This window comes from Melospiza melodia, chromosome 26 (genome assembly GCF_035770615.1).
Source record: "Melospiza melodia melodia isolate bMelMel2 chromosome 26, bMelMel2.pri, whole genome shotgun sequence".
Lineage (NCBI taxonomy): Eukaryota > Metazoa > Chordata > Aves > Passeriformes > Passerellidae > Melospiza > Melospiza melodia.
The window spans coordinates 4,074,391-4,099,524 of NC_086219.1; the positions used below are offsets into that span (position 1 = coordinate 4,074,391).

General features: G+C 44.6%; 1 protein-coding gene across 10 annotated transcripts in view; it reads left to right on the plus strand.

The window, feature by feature from the left end:
- The window catches only part of SLC45A1 (solute carrier family 45 member 1), an 85,198-nt gene that overhangs the window by 53,577 nt on the left and 6,487 nt on the right, over window positions 1–25,134 (plus strand). For 3 of the 10 annotated variants that reach the window (XM_063177133.1, XM_063177136.1, XM_063177135.1), the window contains 9 exons: window positions 1,482–1,567; window positions 5,838–5,899; window positions 14,753–14,925; window positions 17,644–17,720; window positions 19,281–19,692; window positions 20,661–20,753; window positions 21,188–21,412; window positions 22,391–23,130; window positions 24,281–24,434. In XM_063177133.1, coding sequence (XP_063033203.1) covers window positions 19,293–19,692; window positions 20,661–20,753; window positions 21,188–21,412; window positions 22,391–23,130; window positions 24,281–24,434 — 1,612 coding nt within the window. In that variant the 5' untranslated portion in view covers window positions 1,482–1,567; window positions 5,838–5,899; window positions 14,753–14,925; window positions 17,644–17,720; window positions 19,281–19,292. The other 7 variants (XM_063177134.1, XM_063177139.1, XM_063177137.1 and 4 more) reach the window with 7 other exon arrangements.

Below are 25,134 nucleotides of genomic sequence, written 5' to 3' on the forward strand. Positions count from 1 at the left end.
GAATGAAAACCTGTTATCCAACTTGTGAAAGCGTGAGTCAGATGGGACATGAAGGAGGATTTGCTGCACTGGGATTATTCTCCAGTGAGTATTGCACATATTGTCCAGTTTGCACAGCTCAGGAGGCAGCAGGGGCAGAACCCAAGGCTCTGTCTGTTATCCAGGGAACTGAGTTGTGAGCAGTTTAGTGGCACATATTATATTTATGTATAATATGTTCTGCTCCCAACAGTGATTTGGAGCCATATTTGGTGGTTTAACTAATACTCCAAAGCAGAAACACAATACAAGTTTTAGATATTAATTCAACGTGCCCAAATCCCCAAAACCTTCTGCACAAAACCAGACAAACCACTTTAGTATGAAATATTAATGCTCTGACCTTAGTATGAATATACAGAAAAATAAACAGTTACTACATTTGCTGATATATAGCAGTAACAATAGATGAGTAACTTGTTATGAGCAGTTCATTTTAATAAATTTATTTATATGTTCGCATTTTGGTTTTGGAAAGTGAAGGATTTCCTCTTGGAGGAGGGAGGGCACAGGGCTATCTATGTCTTACAAACATGTTCCTTTTATTCTTCAGGCAAATACAGTAATACCAACTCTGCTGAATGGTTTTAAATTGACATAGGGTTTCCTGAGCAAGACTAAAATTTATGTGGTGTCTGGATTGGGTCCAAAGCATCTTTACTTCTGAACTGGCTTAGGCCAGAGAGACAGGATGTTCCACAGAGCAAAAACCATGTGATTAAAGAACATGAACAAACACAGAGTATATTATTAACAAAACACCAGACTGCATTTCATGTTGGGTTTTCTGGCTGGTGACCCATGGAGTTGACTCAAAAAGTTAACAGAGAGACAAAGGTCCAGTCTGTTCTAACATAACTAATAATCACAAAAGACTCTCTGAAGCCTTCTCTCCTGCCTTAAAGAGCTGTCCACACAGGTCCTGACAGGGGTATAAATTCATCCCAGTGAGACTCTGTGCTCAGGAATATGTCCTGAGAGAGTGTTCCAGCATCTGCTGCAGAAGGGTTTTATCTTGATTCACCATTCTGTACATGTCTAGAAATTAGGCTCCCTCTTGCCTCCAGGCTCATCATGCTGTCAACAGTATCTTCATTTCTCCCTTGTGTTCTGACTCACACGCCTGTCAGTGCCATCCTGTCTGTCCTACTTTGTGGCCTCTTCCATTTTCAGGATGTGGCTGAATCCTCCACATCCTGATCAGCAGCTGTCTAGGCCACGATCTGTGTGGGCAGGCTTTGAGTCACTCTGTTTTGTGGTGAGGATGCATGTAATTGAGGCATGAGGTGAAGGGTGTATGGTGTTTGAAGCCTTGTGGGGCACTTGAATAGCAGCTGACAAAAAAATTTTGATCATAAGCAGGTAGATAAGATGGATTAGTCTTGGCTGGTCATGTCTGCCCTTACAGAAGATAATTGAAACAAAATTAATATTTTTTGCAGCTGTTGATAGAGTTGGGAGGTTTTGCTCCTCAGCATTTGCATGCCTTTGACCCCAGAACCTGGAGGCATCCATGAATCTTCACAGTGTAAGTATTTCACTTGCTGTATTTCCTGAAGAATCAAAGAAACCTGTTTATTAGAAGTAGAAACAGATAGTCCTGTGCCCTTTCTTCCCAAGAGGAAACTCTTCACTCTCCTAAAGTTTCTTCAGGAAATTCAATCAGCGTTGGAGTGGCTCTCTCCCATCCTGTCCACATCTGTGTCTTTTCCTAGGAGGCTGCACTTCTACAGGCTGAGGTGCCACTGAGCCCGTGACCGTGTGTGAATCCTGGTTTTACCATTCTGCTCTCTGGACAGTGTGTGGATCCTGGGAAAGGGCACATCAGGCCCATTTTCATTCACTTTTCACAGAAGGAGAATTTATTACAAATGGACTTACATATTTGGGGCCTTCCTTCTCAAGGTTACATACATACTATAATTTTTTTCCATTGACATACTATAATTTTTTTCCATTGGTATTTAGTACTTTTAACCAAATGGAGAGCTGTAGCTGCAGTTTAATCCCTCTTTAGTGTTCCAGCCACATTATATTAAACATGCATTTTAGCCAGGGGGGAAAGGAGCTGTGGAAGTGGTGGGTGTTAGATCCCTGCCAGGCAAGGCGCTGCTGTTGAAGATGACAGCTTTTCCTGCACTGCCCAGAGCATCACCGAGGAGCTCTCTCCTCCCTCGCAGGGAAGGCAGCTGCCTCCCCAGCCCATCCCCGCTGTTAGTCAGCACATGCACTCCGGATCCAGAGCAGAAGATATTGTTAGAAGATATTGTTCAAGCGCTTCCTCGCTCTGCTTTGTTAAGTAATTCTTGGTTGTTAATGCTGAAAGGGAGATTTTTCCCGGGGCGCTCCGGGCAGGAGATTGCTTTGAAAGCAAGGAGAGCTCTGTGGAGCAGCACGTCGCGGGGTTCCCGGGGTGGCCCGGGGTGCTCGCCCAGAGCGGGGGGTGCGAGCCTGACTCACAAAGCCGCAGAACCGGGAGGGCCGGGCCGGCAGCGCCGCCGCTGCCTGAGTCACCCCGGCCCGGCAGGGCAGCGGGGGCCGCTGCAGCCCGCAGGGAACCCTCACAGCGACACACGGCTCCCACAGAGGGGCCGGCTGCAGGGAACCCTCATGGAGACACGGGTCCCACAGTGGGGCCGGCTGCAGGGAACCCTCACAGGGACACACAGCGGGGCCAGGCTGCAGGGAACCCTCACAGGGGGACAGTTCCCACGGCGGGGCCAGGCTCCGGGGAGCCCTCACAGAGACGCAGCTCCCTCAGCGGGGTCTGCTGCAGGGAACCCTCACGGGGACACGGCTCCCACAGAGGGGCCGGCTGCAGGGAGCCCTCACAGGGACACACAGCGGGGCCAGGCTGCAGGGAGCCCTCACGGAGACAAGGCTCCGACAGCGGGGCCAGGCTCTAGGGAGCTCTCACAGGGACACACGGCTCCCACAGAGGGGCCGGCTGCAGGGAGCCCTTACAGGGGGACAGCTCCCTCAGCGGGGCCAGGCTGCAGGGAGCCCTCACAGGGACACACAGCGGGGCCAGGCTGCCGGGAACCCTCACGGAGACACGGCTTCCTCAGCGGGGCCGGCCTTCAGCAGCCTGGAGGTCAGCAATGAGGGGTGTGAAAAACGCCAATCGCTTGTTTTGAAAACTTTAAAAGTTTAATAGTAATAAAATGGTTATAAAAATAGTAATACAATTAGAGTAGTAAAAATGTGGACAATTTGGATTAGGACTTTATGAGACAATAAAAACAAAGAGTTACGGACAGTCTGGGTATCTCTTTCTGGGCAGCACAAGCCCGAAAAAGGACCCACGTTAACAGAGGATTAACCCTTAAAAGCAACAGCCTGTTGCATATTCATACACCTCATCCATGATGCATAAATTCCATTCAAACGCAGGATTCTGTCTGGGCAGTGTCAGCTTCTTCCTCTGAATCCTGACGGCATCGTCCTGTCTGAGCGAGGTGGGAAGAAGTTCATTTCTCCTGATAATGGGGCTATAAATTCTCTGAAAGATTTAGGTGTCCTGTGGCTGCTATCTCAGTATGAGTCCTTTCTTTAAAAACATATCTTACATAGCATAGTTTCTACTTTAACATTTTGTTATAACCTAAAATGCTGTACTTAAGAGAATTAAGACAGCATTACTTTCTAACACAACACAGATAATACTCATTTTAATATTTTCAAAAGGCCAATCATAAAATATGTATTTTTCCCAGGGGGTAAGCAGCACCAGGGGGGGGTCCCATGTGTGAAAAATGTGTATTTTATGATCGGCTTTTCATTTGTGTTTACTGAACTTGTACAAATAAAACCATATGGAGTAGATAAACCACCTGAGTGAAAGAGGGTCAGGAGGTGGAATGAGCTGCCCAGGGAGGTGGTGGAGTCACCATCCCTGGAGGTGTTTAGGTGAGGCTGGATGTGGCACTCAGTGCCATGGCCTGGGTGCCAAGGTGGTGCTGGGTCATAGCTTGGGCTTGATCTCAGAGGTCTGTTCCAATTGTTTCTGTGATTGTCTCTCTGAAAACTGTATTCAATTGCAGGTAATTGGTAGTGCTCTGGTTTCCCGTGGCTTTCTGCCTATTCATTTGTGTTGGGTCTGCACAACTGCTTTATAAAGGTGGAAATGTGCTTGAAAGCTGATGAGCTTCCAATGCAAAATAAAACCAGAGTGCTTGTAGGTCTCACACACTGGAACTGTGGGGCTTTCTGGTTCAGGTTTGCATGTAATAGTGAAATTAAAACTTGGCACTACTTTCAGGCTCATTTAGAGAAATTGTCCCTAGGTAATGTAACAATTAAAGGACCAAATTATCCTTCAGTGCTTGCATTCTTCAAAAAAAGGCAAATATTTTAGAATCCTGTAGCAATCAAGAGGTACCAGTGAAGTCAGCTGGCCTAGAAATTATTTCATGTGTCCTTGGTATGGAAATGCATTGAAGTTTCACAACAAAAAGGCAAACATAACTTACTGTGACCTGTTTTCTAGCCTTGGGACAAGATTAAATTTGAACTGGTGACAGGTATCAGAGTATTTGCTTAAGCAAACAAAGTAAAAGTTAAGTCTTTTGGAATGTTCAGTCAGCCATTTCTGCATGATTTGCATGATAAAATCTCAAAGAATGGAATAGAAACACTTTTCATATGTAAAGTAACAATCATCAAGTTCTTCCAGAATGTTCTACCTTCATACTGAAACGTTCTGCAGATTTTTCCGTAAGTTAGGTGGAGTAAAAGGGTAAATTTATCATCTTAAAGGCAATTTTCTGATGGTATCCCAAACAGATTATGCTACAATTGTATTTCCTTAATCCAAACATTTTGAAAGTAAAATTGCTTTTACTTCAAGCTCTGTCACTACTGATGCCACAATATTTTGTTTACAGCAGAGCAGTTCTAGTCAGAGGCCACAAGTAACATTTTGGTTTTTTTGGTCTTTTTGTCCCTCCTTGCAAATCCTCTCAATTTCTTAATGACACTTAAACTTATTCCTGTTTTTTAATAAATTTTTCATGGTGCAGACTTAGAGTGATTTTTAGCTATTTCTTGGCTATTGTCTCCAAATACAGAAGAGAGGTTTTAGTCCTGGATTGTCCTGTTTGTGCTTCTAAAGATTAGTTTTTCTCTGACCTGAAGCTTCCTTATTTTTCAATGACTTGCAGATAATGAGCATTGGCAATGAGATCTTCAGATGTCTTGTAGGGTTCCAGGATGCTGATTCAATAATATCCCACTTTTAGTAGCACTTTTTAAATGTCACTCTGAGTTTGTCTAAAGCTATGATATGAAATGCATGTCGTGCATTCCAAAAAAGCAATAACTCTGAGAAATCCCCACCTTTTCTGTATTATTGTTGGGAGATTTCACCCTATGAATGTCATAATGGACAATCTGATTATTGCAGATGTTTTCATAGATGGATGCATTTGTTTTTATACGAATGTACACTTCTGATTGTCTGCTGGAAAGCAGGGGGTTGTTTTGGTTTGGGTTTCTTTTCCAGTTCCTCACTTCCTCTTACTTCTGTTTCCCAAGCTGGTTACATACAGTTGCTGCTATTTTTAGCTTCTTTCTGGCTTTCATTAATCTTGAATTTCCAACATTGTCATTATGACATTTGGGATGAATGTTTTCTAATTAAAGTCACCTCTTTTGAACTGCCCTGATTTAAAGGATCTGTCTAAGAAAAGACATATTTTAAATGTAATGTCATTGCTCAAGATGCACCTTTTCCTGTCACAGATAGAGTCAGCAGCTCGAGGTTTGGCTACAAACCTACTCAGTTTCTTGTTTTTCAGGTCAAAGTAACATCCAGTCAGGCTTTGCATGGCATGAGGCAGAAACAGGATTTTCTGGCATGGTGAGTACTTGTAGAATCAACAGGCTGATGATTTCTAATGACCAAGAATTCAGGAGACACTGCATCCTAAATATGAGCAGAAGGGGGTCAGTAACCTGCCAAGTAAATTCTGTTTCACCCCTACGTGTTTGAGAGGTGGCTTCAGGGAGGAATTTAGGAAAGGCTCATTGTGGAATGACTTAATGTGAGCTCTCATGAGGATGGAAAGGAGCACTACCAGGGGGAAGTTCACAAATGGAGGTTGAAGGAGCTGTTTAAAATTATAATACAGCTAGGGATTTAATGATGATGTTCATGAGAAGACCTTGAGGGATCATGTAGCACAGGATGTTTTTCCCTTTAGTACTCACTGATTTCAATTGTAAGTTCTCTCTGTCATTACTTTGTTCAGTGTAAACTTTTCCAGCCTCTTTGCCTTTTTTTTTTCCTTCCAGAGAAGACAGACCAGAAGTGTCTCTTTTTCCAGGTTTTAGTTTGCTGCTTTTCCAGGCCAGTGTCATTCACTGGTTCCAGGAATAGCTAGGAAAGATCTTGCAAGGTCACAGAGTTCCTCTGTGTTATCTCCTTGGCCCAAGGCAGGATCTGATAACATTAACATGCTCTCAAGCATCCTGGCAGACAATCTTAAAAATCTCCAGGAGTACAGACTCTCTTATATCCCTAAGCAATTTAAGATTATTTTTAATAGAAATTTTTGCCCACTAACATATAAATGAGAAATAATATAAATAAATAATCTAACACGATTCCATAGATTGTACAGGAGCACTCAGGTTTTGACATGAACAGCAGAGACACAGGTCTGTGAACTTGACTGCTGTATTTATAAAAGAAGGAATGATTAAATTATGTGTAGTTTGCTGCAATAATGGTTCCAGGCATGTTCATTAGAACCAAAGCCCTCTGAGATATGGTCAGCTGATGGACAAGAATTACATCCACAGGATGGTCAATAAATGCCACTTTAGTGGCATCCTTTCCACTGGCTTCTTGAGAAAAGAAAAACAAGAGTATAATAATGTTCAGTGATGCAGCAGATGTTTCAAAGTCCTCCTCAAGGAGGAGATTGCCCTGCTACCTAAATTAGGCATGTTATGGAGTTTCAGCAATGCAAAATGTCCAAGCTAGGTTTGAATTGGTAAGAAAGTTTTGGATTTAAACCATGCTGGTGAGGCCTATGATACTGGCTTTACCAGAGTTTTGTGGTCTTTTATTTGTCTGGTGCCTGTTCTGTCCCTAAAACACGAGGAGGAAGGAGCAGAGCAGGAGAGAAAATAAAATTGGATGATGCATTTGGTTTGCTGTAGAGGAATCATTTACCTGTGCATTGCTTACTTGCCTCCTGTCTGGGTTACCATGACCTGCAAGGGAACATTCCTCTTCCACAGCCAGGGCATTCAGGCAGAGTTAATTGAGCAATTAAATTATCAGGTGATGGAAATAAAAAATCTCATCCACACAGAAGGGTTTAGCAATCTGGCTCCTCTCAGTTTCTGACTTACTGTTATGTAATGTGTGTGCTCCTACCCAGGTGCACTCTGTGCCAAACAAAGAGGGAAGCAGCTGTTCTGACTTTAGCTTTAGAGGACATGACATCCATGACTTCTGTCAGCCTACCACAGAAGAAGGTGACAGTTGGGGTTTTTGAGGAGACACTGTGGTTGTGGAGAGTCCCTTTAATAGAACCTCCATTCCCAAATTGTCCTTTCTGTGTAGGAATTTGTAGTAGTGGCTGAGATAACAAACACATAATAAACCCTTTCTTTCCAGTTGGGTCTGTTGCACCTGTAAATATCCAAGAAGGGGTGAGAAAAGTTAGACAGTGCAGGTGGGTTTATATAGAATTGCAAATGGCAGCAAATTCCATTTTGGAAAAGAGTAACAGAGATAATGATTGTCTTAGTGAAGATCCATTTGGTGTGACAAGTAGAGGCAAACTAAAATGCATTTGTTTTCTGAGAATATTGATGGGATTTTTGGCTTTGCCAGCTGTCCAGCTTGGCAATTCTGGGAGTGACACTGATGTAATTAAAAAGCACATCAGAATTCTAGATCCTGCTTCCTGTACAGAGCTACCAGTACACTGATTGTTGTTTAGCTACAAAATTGTTAATGGTAAAAACCACACTTGTCCACAGTGTCTACAGGTTTCTGCCCTTTTGAAATTCTCAAGGGAAATTAATTCTGAGGACAGATCTAGACTCTGTTGTCCAGAATACTTTAAAGCTGAGGGAGAGACCAGCCCTGGTCATCTCTTCTGTTGAGGAAAATGTGTGTACAAAGTTCCCAGCACCCATATTATGTTAAGACTCTGTGCTCCTGTATCTGAGAACTGGCTCTCTAGGCTTTATTTTGATCCATGGCCTGACTGTGGTTCATGACCAGATTTGGTGGCAATGTTTCTCTTTAGGCAAGTGGGTGGCTTGAGAAGCTGTGCAAAAGCTGCAGCAGGACACTTTTATCAAACCTGTTTATCTCTTATCCTACTTGTCCAGAGACAAAATAGTGACAAAAGTCTACTTGTATAAATATACTAATTTTCATCTCTGTCCTTCAACTGTGAAATTTGATCTCTGGAGCTCTCAGTGAAGACATCTACTTGATACTTGCAATGTAAATGAGCCTGTATTTGACTATCTTGGGATGTTCACTTTATCTTTGATCAATAAGTTCTCCCATTTTATTGCCTCCATGTAACCTGATCACTTAAGCAAATCTCCTGGTGCACTTGGATTTTTGATTAAAAAAAAACAGCTGTGGAGGTTGGAAGCATTTGCCCCCTGTGCATGGGAAAGTTGTCAACCTCTGATCTCCAATTTTGTATATAATGGTCATGGCCCTTGTTGGAGAGACCAATTAATATATCAGAGTATCAGGCTTAATGCAGAGATACCATCCAAAGAGTGCCCAGGTCACCTTTGCTGCTGTTTATTTGCTGTAGCAGATAGTTAATCTGTTTGCTACCTGTTCTATTTCTCTTGCTCAAGAGCATTAGCAAATGTTTATTTGACAGAATGTTCTGTTCCTCTCCTATTTTTTGTTTTTTTACCTCCTTTGTCCTAAGAGAATGAAGGCAAATCCCAGAGCAGCTCCAGGTTGGAAACATCATGTTGCAAGTTGGACTCTAATCAGAGCAATTTTATTGCTGCTGATGGGAAAGAGTAGAAAACAATGGGCTGCCAAACAGGGAGAGAGCATTTAACTAAAGGGTAAGAAATCAGAAGAGAGGAGATGCTTACAGCACTCAGACTCACCTGAAAGCTCTCAACAAATTGCATGGCAAGGTGAATAGGCTATTTACACCAGTAGAAGGAAAAGGCAAATTTGTGAGCAGCAGCAGCAGCAGCCACTGTTCACTGCTGGAAACAGCTCTGCTGCCTGATGGCTGCCCTCCTGTTGTTTTGGTGGGAGGCTGGGCTTGAGGGATCTCACTCAAAAATATCCAAAACCCAGTGCTAATCTCAGAGCCATTGCTTTCCAGTAGACCAATCAATTAATTTTCTCCTAATGCTGTTGATTCAATGTGCACTGAAAGTGTGGCACATGTTACAAATCCCTATCATTCTTCTATGTACATATGATGCCAAGCAAGTGGCAGCTGCCAATGCTGGTTAACACTTGAAAATGACAGAAATCCTGGTTGCTGCTGGCAGAGGGGGAGTGGGAAATGATAGGCTGGCAAATGACAGGCTGGCAAATGACTTGTCAGAAACAAACATTTATATTGATACATGGTTAGTGCTAGAATGCCACTGTCAGAGGTGGACATTTAGGAGGGAAACAAAATAATGATAAGATGTTAAACCCCCTCATCTCTTTCACTGTGCTCCAGGAAAAGGTAAATTTTACTCATGACCCAACAAATATTCTCAGATTTAGTTCCCACAGGACAATTTGCTGAGCCATATACTCTTGTCCTGTCAGAATGGCCCTGCTTGTTTCTGTGGTTTGGATTCTGGTGTGTTTAAGGGCTGCTTTGGTGTTTTAGGCAGACATAGGCCCTAAAAGAGCAGCCTAGGGATGTCCTTTTTCTGTTACTTCATCTCTGTCCTTTTCTCTGCAAGAGGCAAGGGAGGCTGCCTGGCTTTGCGGCAGTCCAGGTCTGTATCTGTTTACACCCTGTGGCTGTCAGGCACCCCAGCATCTCTGTCTCCATGAAGGAGCTGATTGTTTGGGATGGAATGCAGACATCTACCTGCAGACATCCAGCTGCTCTCTACCTTGTTGTTAGATATTTTCAGGCAGAAAGAGGCTGACAGCCCCTGCCTCTCCTGTCTGACAGGCACTCTGGATGGGTGGAAGAAGCTAAATTAAAACCAGCAGAAGTGGACTTTCCTGTTTTTCTTGATAACTGGTGCAAAGGAGAGAAGGGAGCAGTCTGTGCACTGCAATTAACATCAGGTGCTATTGCAACTCATCCTGTAATGCGATAGAGATACAATCTCAGCAGAAAATTGAATGCTGCAGCTGAGTCAGAAACACAGCAGTGCTGGGTTTTGAAGAAAGTAATTAGCCCCAGGGACCCAGTGGTTTCTCATTTCCCCTGTGGCAAACAAACACAGGGAAATGGGGCAGTATTTCTCATAGGCTTCCAAAGTCAATTTAGACAAGGTACAGAGCCAATTTATAAATCAGAGTTTAATGAATGCTTAACAAGAAGCAGGCACACCTTCGTCCTTCCTGTCCACCAAGTACCACTCGGTGCCACTCTGCTTTTTCTGTGAGTTCTGAGTGCCCCATCTCCATCTGATCCCTGTGCCAGCCCAAGCCCCTGTAGAGAACACAGCAGCAATGCTTTGGCAGTGTGTGACAGACCTGTCAGGGGCACTGGTCACCACCCTCAGCCATGGCCAGGTGCTCTGACCTGTGCTCACCTCACCTTCCTGCACAGCAGTGTCCCAACCCTTCCTCGTGCTGCCCTGCACTTGGCCTCCACAAAAGCAATGATTTGAGGGTTTTCAGAACTCACTGACCATGAATTCTGCTTTTCTCTCTAGCAGAAGATCAGAAGCATGCAGAAGGACTCTTGGTAGCCAAGAAAATTTTAATCTTACTAAAGACAGGACAAATAAGAGGCAAAGAATTGAGCTGATAAGTAACACAGCAGGGATGAGAGTAGTCTTTATTTATGCTCTATCTTTAAATGAGAATTGAGAACTCAAATATATACAGACCGTGCTTGCTCTGGGTGACTGCAAGTTCCACCATCCAGGATTCTTGCTCCTGCTTTCCTGACATAGCACTTGTCACCTTCCAGTGGTTTGTCACATACAGAATAAAATCTGCAAGGCCTCTGGGGCATAATCACATCCTTGTCTCTTGTGAAATGCATAGTCAATTTGAGGCACTGCAGGGAAATGAAATGCTGTATTTCAGTGAGTTTGCTGCACTGGTTTGTGTGTTCCTGCACCTCTTTCCCTGAAGCTGCACTCAGCAGCCACTACCTCACATGATTTATGTCTTACAATTAACACTTTTGTTCAACATTTGTCTAGAAGTGCATGGCCAATGTAGCCTAGTCTGTGTGTTGCCTCAGAGGAGAGTTTTTCCCCAGCCTTCTTTAATTCAGTTGATGGAAAGACAAAATGTGATGAAGGTCAGAATCTGAATTATAATTATTTTCCTGCTTTTGTGTCTTAAAATATTGGTTGCAGGAGTTTGCTTAGGAAGTAAATGCAAATCTCGTCATTTGGACTCTTTAAACTGTCGTGTCCTTCTGATCCCCAGCACATTCTCAATCTTCTGGGTTCTCTAAGTGCCCTCTAGTGACTAATTCTCTGAACGGTGTTGGGTTTTCATTGTGAGAGACCAGCCATTGAAGGGGAGGCTGATGAGGGCAGGAGCTGCATAAACCTCCTCATATTATTCTGAGAGCAGCACTGGTTTGTTCTGCAGAAGTAAATAGAAATGTTTGTTGAGCAGTCTGCAGAAAGCTCCAGGCAGCAAAGGAGTGAATGTAGGTGCTGCTGTTGTGGAAATGTCTGAGTCAAATCAAGTACAAACCACTGAAGAAAAACTGTTCAGCTGACACTGCACAACACTTGAATGGTTTAGTGAAGTGTGGCATTAATGAAATTTTCCTGAATATTAAATACTGATATTCATATAATCTAAAGTAATTCACTATGTTGAATTTATTTTCTCAATAAATTGACAACTCAACAGATCAGTGCTGTTAGCATTGCTTTTCATTCTGCAGTAAAGTGCTGATTCTTATTTCTGGTGGTGCTTTAGGTATGGGTTTTTTGGTTGTGTTTTTCCTTTTTCAAAGTAAAAAATTCAATGTCTTTTTAAATGCTTAACTGCCTCCATTAATATAGGCAGTGTAGGAGTTCAGTTCAGGAACTGATTTATCTGGGCTATTAAAGTCATATGACAATGTGCTGAGGGCCAGATATGGAGGTGTTGTGCAGACTGGCACATACAAAGTTTCTTTATGTTCTTACATTGTATTAGCTGCCCACCAAGTGCTTTACTCCCACTCAGTTGGCAGGTGAGGGATGCTGGGGCGGTGTAATTTACGTGGTAAGCTCATCTTACCATCTAAGCATTAAGAACATATAATTGAGGTGCACCTCACCTTGTTTGAACTTGCTTGTTTTTTTCTGTCCTACTCTGTGTTCAATACTATAGACCATAGACCTTAGTGGCATGACTGGGCATTTGCAGAAATATAAATTTTGTTCTTCAACTGGTAGCATAAATGTTGTAGAAAGCAGAGTTTTATTTGGAATTTAACAAAAGCTCTCATCTGCCTGGAAGAGATGTGCAGGGAGAGTTGAAGGGAAGAAGGCAAGCTGGGATTGGCTCTGGAAATGATCTGGAAAAGTGGGCTGTGGAAGGAGCAGGTACAGTTGGGATTACTGCCTGTATGATGAACACTTGTATTCATCCATGTAACTCCAGTGTAACCAACAACAGGACACCTTATACCTTAAATTTGGATCTGTTTTGCCCTTAGATTATTTTTCTCTCAATTCTTATCTCAACTCATAAATCCGTGATTAATTATTTTTCCTTTTCTCTTCTCAACATAGCAGAAGAGAGTGAATGACATTTGTGGGTGCCTGGTGTTTGGCCAATATCAAAACACAAGTGTATGCACAGGTCCCTCTGCAGACACAAAAACTCAGTAACTAATCAGGCCTCTTCTTCCCTGAGTCATTGAGCACAGATTAATCTTTGCTCCAGCATTCATGTGGCCTTTGGGTGTTCTATAGCAGCAGCACCAAACAGCTTCCATGGTGAGTCTGCTAAAGACTTTGTATCTCTCCCCCTGAAAACATCAAATCATGTATGGAAAAGAAGCTGCTAGTTCCAGATGGATCACAGAATGACATAGTGGATCCACTGAACCAAACTGAAAGATGTTTTAAATTAATTTTAGGGCAAAAGGAGAAAAAGAAACACCCAACACCACAGAACTGAAACCCTGCTCTTCAATAGGAGAACAGCTTGCTCTCTGTTGGTGTCTTGCACAGAATTTCACTGGACTGGAGCTAATGTCTGCTTCAGAGGAAAGGATTATGGGGATTGCAAGAGAGGTTTCTAAGGAACAGAGGAATGGTCTGATCTGAGCAAAGCAAATAATGAGGCCTGCTGGCAAATGAAACACTGAGCCTAACATCAAGCTGTAAATGAGCAGAGATGAATATGCTGTTAGAAGCTGCTTTGTGGAAGAACTTAACAAAAGTGTTTAGTGAATGCAAACCATCTTGCACCCCAAGAAGTGAGGAGGGAACAGTGCAGATTCATAGCAGTAGGTATTCACCACCAAAAGCTGCTCTTTTGAACACTGGTGGGTTAAACTAGTACAAAGTAAATGAGTAACTTTACATTTCAACAGCAATTTATGTGCAAACTCACAGAGGAGAGGAGATTTGTGGTTTCTGTTTTGTCTAAAGCCCAAAGGATGCTAATAAATGAATGCACAGCAGGAATTGCTTTTGTTCTCTCCTTTGTTCTTACCCTGGGAAGGTCTAGAGTTATTTATCCCACTGTCCCCAAGTGGACACACTGTGCTAAACGGTGTAAGAGCTGATCTGTGTAAGTTTTGAGCAGACAATTTTATTTCATTGACCATGGAATAAGCATGAGTTTAATGTCTCAAATAAGTTTAAGAAGAAAATCATTGTATAAACTGGCCATGCCTGCCTGCCAGCGTTAATGATATCACCATATTCTCCATGGCCAGGTGGAACAAAAAGCCATCCTCATGGCAAGGAATGGGACTCTTAAATACTGTTTTCATCTTCCCAGTGTTTGCAGAGCACATAGGTGGTGGTTGGACTGAGGCTGGAGGAAGCAGGAGTTGTGCTGTGTTCTCAGTTGTGGTCACTGCAGGGGTGGCTGAGCCTGGGTCTTCACCAAAGCAGGCAGTCACCAGCTGTGGGTGTGTGACACCATGTCCAGCCCATGCAGCTGTCCCTGAGCACCAGAAGCTGGGTGAGAAGTATCTGGTGATGCTACAACAACCTCTGATGGCAATGGCTTCTGCCAGCACTGCTGCCTCTTGCCCTAGCTGTCTGATCATTCTGGCAGCAGACCTGCCTGCTCGTGTTCTCTCACCAGCTGGACCTACTTCTGTTCCTGCCCTTCATCCTTAGGGTTTCAAATCTTCTTCATCTTCTTTTTTTTTTTTTTTTTTTTTCCCCTCTTTGTTTTTCTCCTTTTCTGCTCAGAGCATGAAGGCTCTTTCCAGTGGCTGTGACACTGGAGGCAGGTAAATAAAAGGGATGCTGTCAACCTGTGGTTTTGAATGGGAATGTCATTGTTTTCTCCCAGAGCAACTGCAATGATTTTAATCTGTTTGTTATGGATGTGGCTTCTAAAACAAGTTTGTTCTCTCAATAGGCAGCAAGTGGAGTAGTGGATATTGTGGATGAGACCTGGGTGCAGACACAGCATCCTGTTGTGGCCACAGCCATGTCACCAGCACTGAGGAGTGGCACGTGGCAAGACTGGGTTGGTGGAGATCCAGAAGCTTCATGTCTGGGGAGACAAAAGAAAAAGCTGAGCACAGACAGGTGAGGGACATCCCAGCACCAAAATAGCTTCAAATCTGCCAGGAGGACTGGGGATAGAGTCTAGTGGGGAATCTGCAGCATCCTCATGGTGTCTGGCATGGAACACATGTTGTTTGGGACAAATAGGCATATTTTTGAGATTATTCCATTACTCAAATATGACATCTATTACATTGGATTGACTCTCTCATCTCTGTTTAGTTTCTCTTGCATGAGCATTTTGACAGGGGAGGAGATGAAAAGGTGAACCGTATCAAGTTGCTGACAACAACAGTGCAACAATGCCAGTGCATGACAAATTTCTTGTTCAGTTTCACCTATTCTGGCACAATCAGGCACATACCTTAGGGTCAGCTTAGGAGCAAGACTCTTGCAGAGAGCCCTGTGTTAGAAAGCAGTGAAGGGAAGAGTTTATCTGGGATTGCAGACATGCTGTTTGAGTTGTGGTTTTTGAGGGAGAACATTTGAGCATAGGTGAGGAACACAGTCCCACTTTTCTTTGAGACAAGTACAAACCCCTTTCTGCCCTGTGAATGTCATGCTGTGAGTCAATAACCCTACATGTTGTACACAGGTCCCTTACACTGCTGTTTAATTACATCAACACTGATGAATATTGGACCAATATCATGGCCAAACTGATGTAAAAAAGTTGAAAATCACAGATCAGGTGGCAGGAGATTCGTGGAATAGGAATGTGCAGTGATCTCTTGTGCCTGTCCTTTTGTGCTGCAAGATTATCCCAATTTCTCACAATTTCTTGTCAGGCTTTATATGAGCTTGTCACTTAGCTGAACCCTGTTTGCCTCAGACAGTGCTCTTTGGCATCTTTTCCAAATGTGATTGCACCCTCTATCGCATGAATTAGAGCTGGTTTTCTACAGACAAATACGTTTTATTCCTACTATGACTACTGATTTAGGTGCTACAATAAATTCTACAAGACCTAAATACTAATATAAACTAGGGGTTCTTGCAGTGTTATGGTACTCTCTGAAGATAAAATTATGGATGCTTAATGATTCAGGCTCTGAATTTTAAATTTATTTTAAAAATAGAGCAGACTGCACTACATCATTACATCTTTGTTTGCAAACTGTGAGGAAATTTGAAACACAAGCCCAAATTATGGCACTGTAAAATAAAATTGCCTCATTTCTTTAGCCTAAGAAGGGGAAGACTTAAATAGAGAAGTGTGCATCATGTTTTACAGCATCTGCTCTACAGGCCTATCAAAAAATATCTCTGTACCCGCTAAAACCCTTACTATCACGATCCGCCCCGCCGGTGCCAATTTGGGAATGAGCGCCCGGCAGCCGCATCTGTCCGGGGCGGGAGCGGCTGCACCGAGCGCTGCCGCACGGAGCGGTGGGTGCTGCGGCGAACGGGGGGCGGCTTCTCCCGCCGGGCCCTCCCGACCCCGCCGCAGCCTCGGGGCTCTCCGCGGAGGCGGTGCCGGTGCGGGAACAGCGCGGGCGGTGCCGGTGCGGGCGGGCGGGAGCAGCGCGGGCCCGGGGCTCTCCGCGGCTCAGGCGGTGCCGGTGCGGGCGGGCGGCTCGGGCGGAGGCGGTGCCGGTGCGGGGCGGGCGGGAGCAGCGCGGACCCGGAGCCCTCCGGCGGCTCGGGCGGGGGCGGCCGCTGCCGGTGCCGGTGTCGGCGGAGAACGCGGGGCGGGGCCGGTGGCGTCACGGCGCGGCGCAGTGCGGGCCGGGCGGGCAGGTGAGGCGGCGGCCGGGCCGGGCCGGGGGCGCGGGGGGCGGGCGCGAGGCCCGGGGCCGTGAGGGGCCGTGAGGGGCCGTGAGGGGCCTTGGGGAGCCGGCCTGGCCCGGGGCGCTGGCGCTGCCCGCGCGGCTCCAGCCCGGCCGGCACAAAGGATGGGCAGGCGGCGGCCGGGTCAGCACCAGGGTCAGGGCCGGCCTTCCCCCGCGGCGCCGATGACTGTGGGGTTTTGGGAGCCCTCGGTAGCCGACGCAGAAAAATCGGAATCAGATTTGCCAGAAAACTAGAGTTATTTTCGGCGTAGCGGTGGCAGGAGGAGCGGTGAGGGCGGACCACATTGCCCGAGCACTCGCGTTTGTGCGGATGGCAGCCGGCATAGCAGCATCGCCTTCCACTGTGATGTGCAGGTGTTGCTATAGCAGATGTGGAGTGCCAAAAATCCCAAATAACTATTGACACTGAGGGCCGGCAGCCACGCTGAGCGAGAGGTTTCCTGCCTTGCCGCTGCTGTGATCACCAGATCACAACAAATCATCAGATTTACCCGAGGGCAGGTTTGAGATATCTTCCTGTGAGCCAGCAGTAAGTTGAGGAAGATGGGGGATTGAGGATATAGGCTCAGTTCATAGTTTTACATTGCTTTTTTGCTGGACTAGCGATATGCTGTCAATAATAGCCTTTAATTTCAAGTAATTGCAGGTCACCACGTGTATTTTTGACCCATGCATGGGGGGGGGGGGTCTTTCCTTATATCACTAAAACATTGCCACTTAGGACTTGGAATGCAATCACTTTGCAATACACAGTAAAGGAGATAAAGGATTTAGTATGATATTAAACTAATAGATGAAGATAAGGAGATAACACTTCCGTGCCAATGGCAAGGTATAATAGTAGTGAAGGGGGCTGCTAGCTCATCTTCTTTGTCATGGCTCTGTGAAAGGGTTGTTAGAGCAACTGTCATGAATCTGATTGGGTTTTCATTATGTCTTCTTTCAGGTATCTCCTAATTTTTAACAAATTCTCATTGTGAGGATATTACTTTTTCCTGGAGGCTCATAAAGGTACTCTGCAAAGTAAGTACTCTGCTTGTGAGAGACGTGGGTCATTAGAAGTTCTCAGTAATTTGGAGAAACAGTGTTAAGGGGAACACTGGTGCAGATGTCTCCACAAAGTCTCTGTATGCTTCTCTTTCTGCTGGTCCTTATATGGGACTATGTGCCTAATGAGCTTTCCCAGCAAGATGCTGCAACTTGCTGTTGGTGCTGTTTCACTCACTAGTGTGCTCTTGTGAGGGTTTGGTGAAGAGGGGTGGGGTGATGTGGAGCTGTTCTTGTGCAGCAGCAGCTTTTGGGCAAGGAGGCATAAGGAAAAGGTCAGACTTCACTCATGAGCTGTTTCCATTTCTGGCAAAAAGAATCAAGAAATCACATGTGGTTCGTTTATGCAGCAGATCTGTTGGCATCTCTCTGCTGTGCTATTTTGGAAACCATTTGGCTGTTTTACCCACCACACTGTGCAGGCTTTGGCTACAGGAGTGACTCTGATGAGATCCAAGGAGCCTATTCAGCACTTGGGAGCCATTAAGCACTGCAAGAGGAGTAGCAGTTTTGAGGGTGGCTTGTGGGGCATGAATCTTCCTCTCATGATTCAGTTCCTAAGGATCAGACCCCTTCCCTCTGCTGAATTCAGGAATGGAAATAGGAATAAAACCAAACTTGGTCATTGAGAAAAAAGTTGCATTAAGCCTTGGCCTCTGCACAGGCAGCAGGAGTCCTAGGATCAGTAGCAAAAGGATTTCTTGCCAAAGTGATTTCATGTTGCAGCAGGGGTCTGGAATCTGCTGCCAGACCACAGCTTTGCATTATTGTAAACATAGACTGAGATTATAATTTATTTTTTTAGCTTGAGCGAGTTTAACTCAAGTGAATTCTTCATAAATGTAAACCCTTTGCTGACCCAATGGGGACTTCTGGGAAGTGTGACGTCTGTGACTGTTAATTGTTTTAAATATTTCAATTTTAATCCCCTGTGATGGTAGGCAAATACTTAGGTAACCTAGAGGGTATCTCTGGTGTCTCATTTGTGCAAGGATGCAGGAGATGTGCCCACAAAGCATAAATGCCTTCCATCAAGAGATGGGAAGAAGAGGTTGTAACTAACACAAAGGCCACACTTCATATGTGAAATGCTGACAAATGACTTGAACTTCAGCAAAAAAAATTAAACAAAATGTGTGGTGTTTGTAGGGGTTTTAGGAAGAGATGAGAATTTTGACTTTATGTTTTAGAAGGTTGATTTCTTATTTTATGATATATTATATTAAGAGAAAAATGATATATTAAAACAATATTAAAAGAATAGAATAAAGGATTTTATTAGAAAGTTAGTAAAGAAAAGAATGGAATGATAATAAAATTTTGACTGTTTACAGTTTCGACACAGGTGGTTGTTATTGGTTATCAAGTAAAAACAATTTTACATGCTGGGTAAAGAATTTGTTAAATCACATTTTAAAGTAGCAAAACATGGAAAAGCTGAAAAGATCTTAACGAAAGGATTTTCCATAAAATATGTCTGCGACAGCAAAGTTTTGGTTACCTCAACCATTTTCTTCTGAGCTGTTTGTCTTCCAGAGCCCTTCCACGATGATTCCAGCGTCTGCACCAAGCCCTGTCAGTGATGCTGCACTCCTGTCAGGTGCAGCCTCCCAGGAGCTCTGGAGATCACCAGCCCCAGGCTACCCCGGGCTGCCCACACGGCACATCAGCCACCGGGCCAACAACTTCAAGAGACACCCAAAGAGGAGGAAACACATCAGGCCCTCACCTCCACCCCCACCCAACACTCCCTGTCCCATGGACCTGGTTGACTTTGGGGATCTCCAGCCTCAGAGGTCTTTCCTGGAGCTGCTGTTCAATGGGTGCATTCTCTTTGGGCTTGAATTCAGCTATGCCATGGAAACAGCCTATGTAACCCCTGTGCTGCTCCAGATGGGGCTCCCTGACCAGCTCTATGGGATGGTGTGGTTCATCAGCCCTATATTAGGTAACTTTTTGTGGTACTATTTCTTCCCTCTTATTTTTTCCACTATGGGTTTTTTAAACTTTTTGTTTGCAGTACCTCAGCTATTCATGAGAATACTCTCTTGAGGTTAAAAACTACTAACAAAAATTTCAGACAGATAAATAGGAGGACAATTCTTGCTGTGTCCTGCCTGAAATAAGACAAATGTGCTCAAAATATCTGTTCTTTTAATAACTTCTCCACCTCTTAAAAGTTGTGTCAGGGTAGCCTTTGGTTGCTCTGTTCCTGTACTTAAATACAAGCATAAGAAGATCAGTGTGTCCATTTATGTCCCCATGAAAAAAAGCATACAGAGACAGTTTTCAAGGGTGTGTGAAAAAGAGCAGAGTGGGATTGCCTTCTCCTGTTTACCTTTCTGAAACAAATGAGGTGTTCCAATGATGAAAGATCAGCAACCATTGAATTGCCTTAGCACAGAGGCAGGGCTAGGAGTGAATCCATTACTATGGATACCACTGGAAAATTTTATTCTGCCTGTCCTTGTACTCACAACATGTGCTTTGGAAGAGGAGATAGGCCCCTCCCAACAGGCTGGCACAGATCAATACAGGCATCTTTCCTACTTGTATATCTGCTTCCTGCTGTTTTCCAGCTAATCCTGCAGGGGATCTCACATCTAATATGGGATAAATGAGATGGCTTGTAAGGAACAGAGTGCTTAAGAATGTGTAACTTGTACTCTGACTCTTCACCTGGTGTCAAACCCTGTGTTGCTGATGCAGAGTGAAGGGCCCTGCAGTGAGCAGCAGCACATTCTGAGTCCCTGTCCTGGGCTCTGCCAGGCAGTGTGCTGTGTGTCCCTGGGTGGCTGGGGATGTCACTGCACTGTGCTGTCCTGCCCTAACTGCCTTTTAGGGCATGTTGTTTTAACTCCTTGGTGAAACAGGCTTCTAGAAGAATCCTGTCCATTGGTGATTCCTTTTTTCTAGGGTTTTTGCTACAGCCTTTGCTGGGAGCCTGGAGTGACAGATGCACATCAAGATTTGGGAGGAGAAGACCTTTCATTCTGGTTTTAGCAGTAGGTGTGTCTTTTAGAAATGCTGGGCATAACACTTAACTGTGCATCTCTCTTCTGTGACTTCCCTTGTGGCACAGCTGAGCAAAATGCTCCTGAGGTGTTGGGTGTTGTGGGTCTGAAGAAGATGGTGAGTGACACAGCTGATGCTTTGGCAGCTGGAGATCCACAGATAAAAGCTTCTCAGAGTCTGAAGGGATGTTTTGAGGGTCAGGAATGTGGATGTTTTTGGCCAAAGTAAGCTCTAGACATTTGTTAAGCTCGAATAGTGGAAAGGGATTATGTGTGTCCTATAAGCCACACTAATTTCCCAGGATGAATTGATATGAACAAGAGCAATAGTGCTGCAAGGTTGTGCAGGTAGAATAATGTTTTTGGGGTCTGGAGCTCTGCAGGCTTGCTGACAAACAGTGACTGATTTTGTTTTGGTTTTGTTCCCAGGAGCATTGCTTGGACTCTCACTTATGCTGAATGGCAAAGACATAGGGACTGCCTTGTCTGACTCTGAGAATAACCACAAATGGGGGATCATCCTTACAGTCTGTGGTGTTGTCCTCATGGACTTCAGTGCAGATTCAGCAGACAATCCCAGCCATGCCTACATGATGGATGTGTGCAGCCCAGTGGATCAGGACAGGGGCCTCAACATCCACGCTTTGTTAGCAGGTATGTCTGCTTGCTGCTTCCTGGGAGATGGGAGTAAACAAGCCCTGCTGGGAGAAAGCAGGGTGGAAACACTGGTCTTTTCCTGAATAATGACCAAATACTGAGAGGTATCACTAATTAACTGTAAAAAAATTACTTATTGCAAAAGGCTTTTGTAACTACCTCAGTTCTAACAAGGTACAGTCTTGGGCTGTTCATCTGAAGGTCCCTCACATATTTTGTAAGACCTATGGAACCAAATTATCCCTTGAGGGAGGAGGTTTGGCTTCCTGCAGGTGTGGAATATGTGTCTTATAGTTGCTGTGTTGGAGGCAAAAGTGCAAACTGGGTGCTGTTGATCCCTCTCTGCTGTCATCTTCAATTGCTGTGCTGCCCTGTTCTAGGAGACCATTCCACACTCTTGAATGTGTTTGTGAGTAAGAAAGGAGAGTGTTGAAAAACTTTCACCCTGTGAATGGAGAGAAAGGTGCTCTCAAACCTTCCCTGTTCATCAGTAGTAACACAGTGGCAGTTTTGCACACTGTTAGCACAGTGCTGAGTAATGAGCTTGCTACACTTCTGAAGTGATTGGATCTGTCTTAGTTAGATCTGCATTCCTCATATGAGGAAAATGGATTTTCACTTTCAGGAAAACAGTCTTAGCTGAATGATTGCAGAGCCTTGTCACAAGGCTGGTGGACACTTCTGTTTACGGACTGAAATAGCTAAAGGTAAGGTGTTTTGTTCTTGGCAAAGAAAAATAATAACTTTTAATTATTTGTATCATCACTTTCACAGCTCTTTCTGTAGCATCTTGGTACATGCAAACTGTCCTTGTGGCACAGCTGTGTTTATTAGTGCATTCAAAATGAAAAGGGCTCCAATGGTGAAACAGAAATGTCAGATTCTCTTCATGATTCATGATACAAGTGATGCTGTGCTGCTGCTGACTTGTGGGACTGGATAGGGAAGATAATCTTAGCTCTGTTTTTCCACCAGGTCTTGGAGGTGGCTTTGGTTATGTTGTTGGAGGAATACACTGGGATAAAACCAGTTTTGGAAAAGCTGTAGGAGGGCAACTCCGTGTCATCTATGTCTTCACCTCAATTGTACTGACCATTGCTACTGTGCTGACTCTAGTTAGCATTCCAGAGAGACCCTTAAAGTCCTCTAACAGGAAGAAAAAGGTGATGAAAAGTCCAAGTCTTCCTCTCCCTCCTTCTCCACCTTTCTTCTTTGAGGACAATGTAAATGAAAACTCTGCTTCTCATAACTCAGCTCACTTACATGCAAGTTTTACGAGTCCTGTTTCCCCCATGAGCCCACTCACGCCAAAATACGGGAGTTTTATCAGCAGAGACAATTCCTTGACAGGACTTAATGAGTTTGCATCATCCTTTGGGACATCAAATATTGACAGTGTGCTTATAGACTGTTTTACAGGAGGGCATAATAGTTACATGACACTTCCAGCTAGTTTGTCCAGGCAGCCTGTCAGTGTCAGCTTCCCTCGGGTGCCTGATGGCTGCTACCATGGAGCAAATGGAATTCTGGAGCAAGGGGAGAGCAGCTTAACATCAGGGTGTGACAGTGATGTGCTGAGAGTGGGCTCACTGGATGCAATAAAGCCACGGTCATCAGGGATCTTGAAAAGACCTCAGACCTTGGCCATTCCAGATGCTGTAACAGGACACTGCCCAGAGAATAACAGAAGAAGAAATGTGACCTTCAGCCAGCAGGTAAGAGCAGGAAATCAATGATATGACCATGTGAACATGAGTGTTATTAATCTCTTCATATAGTTTTAAATATGTGGTGCACAAATTGTTCATTAAAGACTCTTGTGACAGCTTCCTCATAAAAGTCATTACAGGAACAGCACACCTGCTATGACTCTGTATCAGTAAAGTGGTGGGTAGAGTGTGAATTATGGCTGACAGTCTGTCAGCTGCCTTTGTTAAGATGGGAGAAATGGGAATATCCCACTCTTAACTGGGCCACTTGTCAGAGTAAGGTCAGTATTTTTAGTCCTGCTTCACTACCAAGGGAGTTACCACATGAACTCAGAAAAGGTCACATTTTTATTGAGCCTGTATCTTCCCTTTCCACAGAAAGACCTGCAAAATAGGGCCAGGGATAGGATTCTCCCATGAGCTTCTCCTTATGGCAGTCATTACATCTGGCTCCATCAGGGAGGGGAGCTTTCCCTTACTGAGGGATAGGACTCTGACCTCACCTCCCACTGTTGGTGATAACTTGGAATGTCTGAGACCTCTGCATGCTGGCCCATTTTTTTATGATCTGGGATGAGGTAAACAGTCCTCTGTTATTTTTCTTTTGTTTGGTTTGGGATTTTTTATTTCATTTTAATTTTTGGGGGTGGTGGTTTTTTGGTTTTGTTTGTTTTGTTTGTTGTTGCTGTACTTTTGACCCAGTTTGTGAGAGCAGACTTTGCTAGGGCCAGGATTTTACATACTGGGCACACTGAGGTTGAGCATTGAGGTTAGCAAGTGATAATGTGTTTCAATTAAACTCATCCTCTTCTTCCTCAGTGTCTCTAAAACTTCAGGCTCCACATTCACCTGAAAGTGGCTACAGCTCCTATAAATGCAGTGGAATTGATGCATTCCTGCTGTGCCTGTCATCTGAATGTGGTTACCAAGTCCCCTAGTGAAGGGAAGGAGCTGCTTCAAGCACACTGAAAGCTACAGTGCAGTGCTGCCATTGTCACTTGTTCCACTCTGATTCACTTCTTAATCTCCAAGTCAGCTCCAGCAGCAGAGTTTAACTGTCAGATGATCAGATAGGTGTGCAATATTGCATCCATCTGGTGAAGGATGTTTGTGCTTCCCTTGCTGTGCTGTTGACCTGGCAGTTCTCATGGTGCAGGTTGCCAACATCCTGCTGAACGGGGTCAAGTACGAGAGCGAGCTCAACGAACCGGGCGAGGCCTCGGAGCAGCCCCTGTCTGTGAAGCTGCTGTGCTCAACCATCTGCCACATGCCCAAGGCTCTGCGAAACCTCTGCATCAACCACTTCCTAGGTACTCCCACAGCAGCCTCCTGCCTTCTCCAGGCAGTGCTGTATTTGCAAGGCATCCCCAAGAAAGGCAGGAATGATGCATCTCACTTGGAGTATTGTATCCAGTTCTGGGCCCCTCACTTTAGGAGGGACGTTGAGTTGCTTGAGCGTGTCCAGAGGGGAGCAACGAGGCTGGTGAGGGGCTTGGAGCACAAGCCATGTGAAGAACGACTGAGGGAGCTGGGGTTGTTTAGCCTGGAGAAAAGGAGACTCAGGGGTGACCTCATCACTCTCTACAGCTTCCTGAAGGGTGCCTGTGGTGAGCTGGGGGTCGGGCTCTTTCTCCGGGTGACAACAGACAGAACAAGAGGACACAGTCTCAAGCTGCGTCAAGGGAGATGCAAGTTAGAATTAAGAAGGAAGTATTTTACAGAAAGAGTGGTCAGATACTGGAATCACCTACCCAGTGAGGTGGGGGAGTCATCATCCCTCGAGGAGTTCAAAAAAAGACTGGATGTGGCACTTGCTGCCATGATCTAGTTGAACAGTTAGAACATGGGTTGGACTTGATGGTCTTATAGGTCTCTTCCAGCCTTGAATTTCTGTGATTCTGTGATCTCACTCCATGTTCTCAGAAGGCTCATTCATTACTTTATCATACTTTCTATTCTATTCTATTCTATTCTATTCTATTCTATTCTATTCTATTCTATTCTATTCTA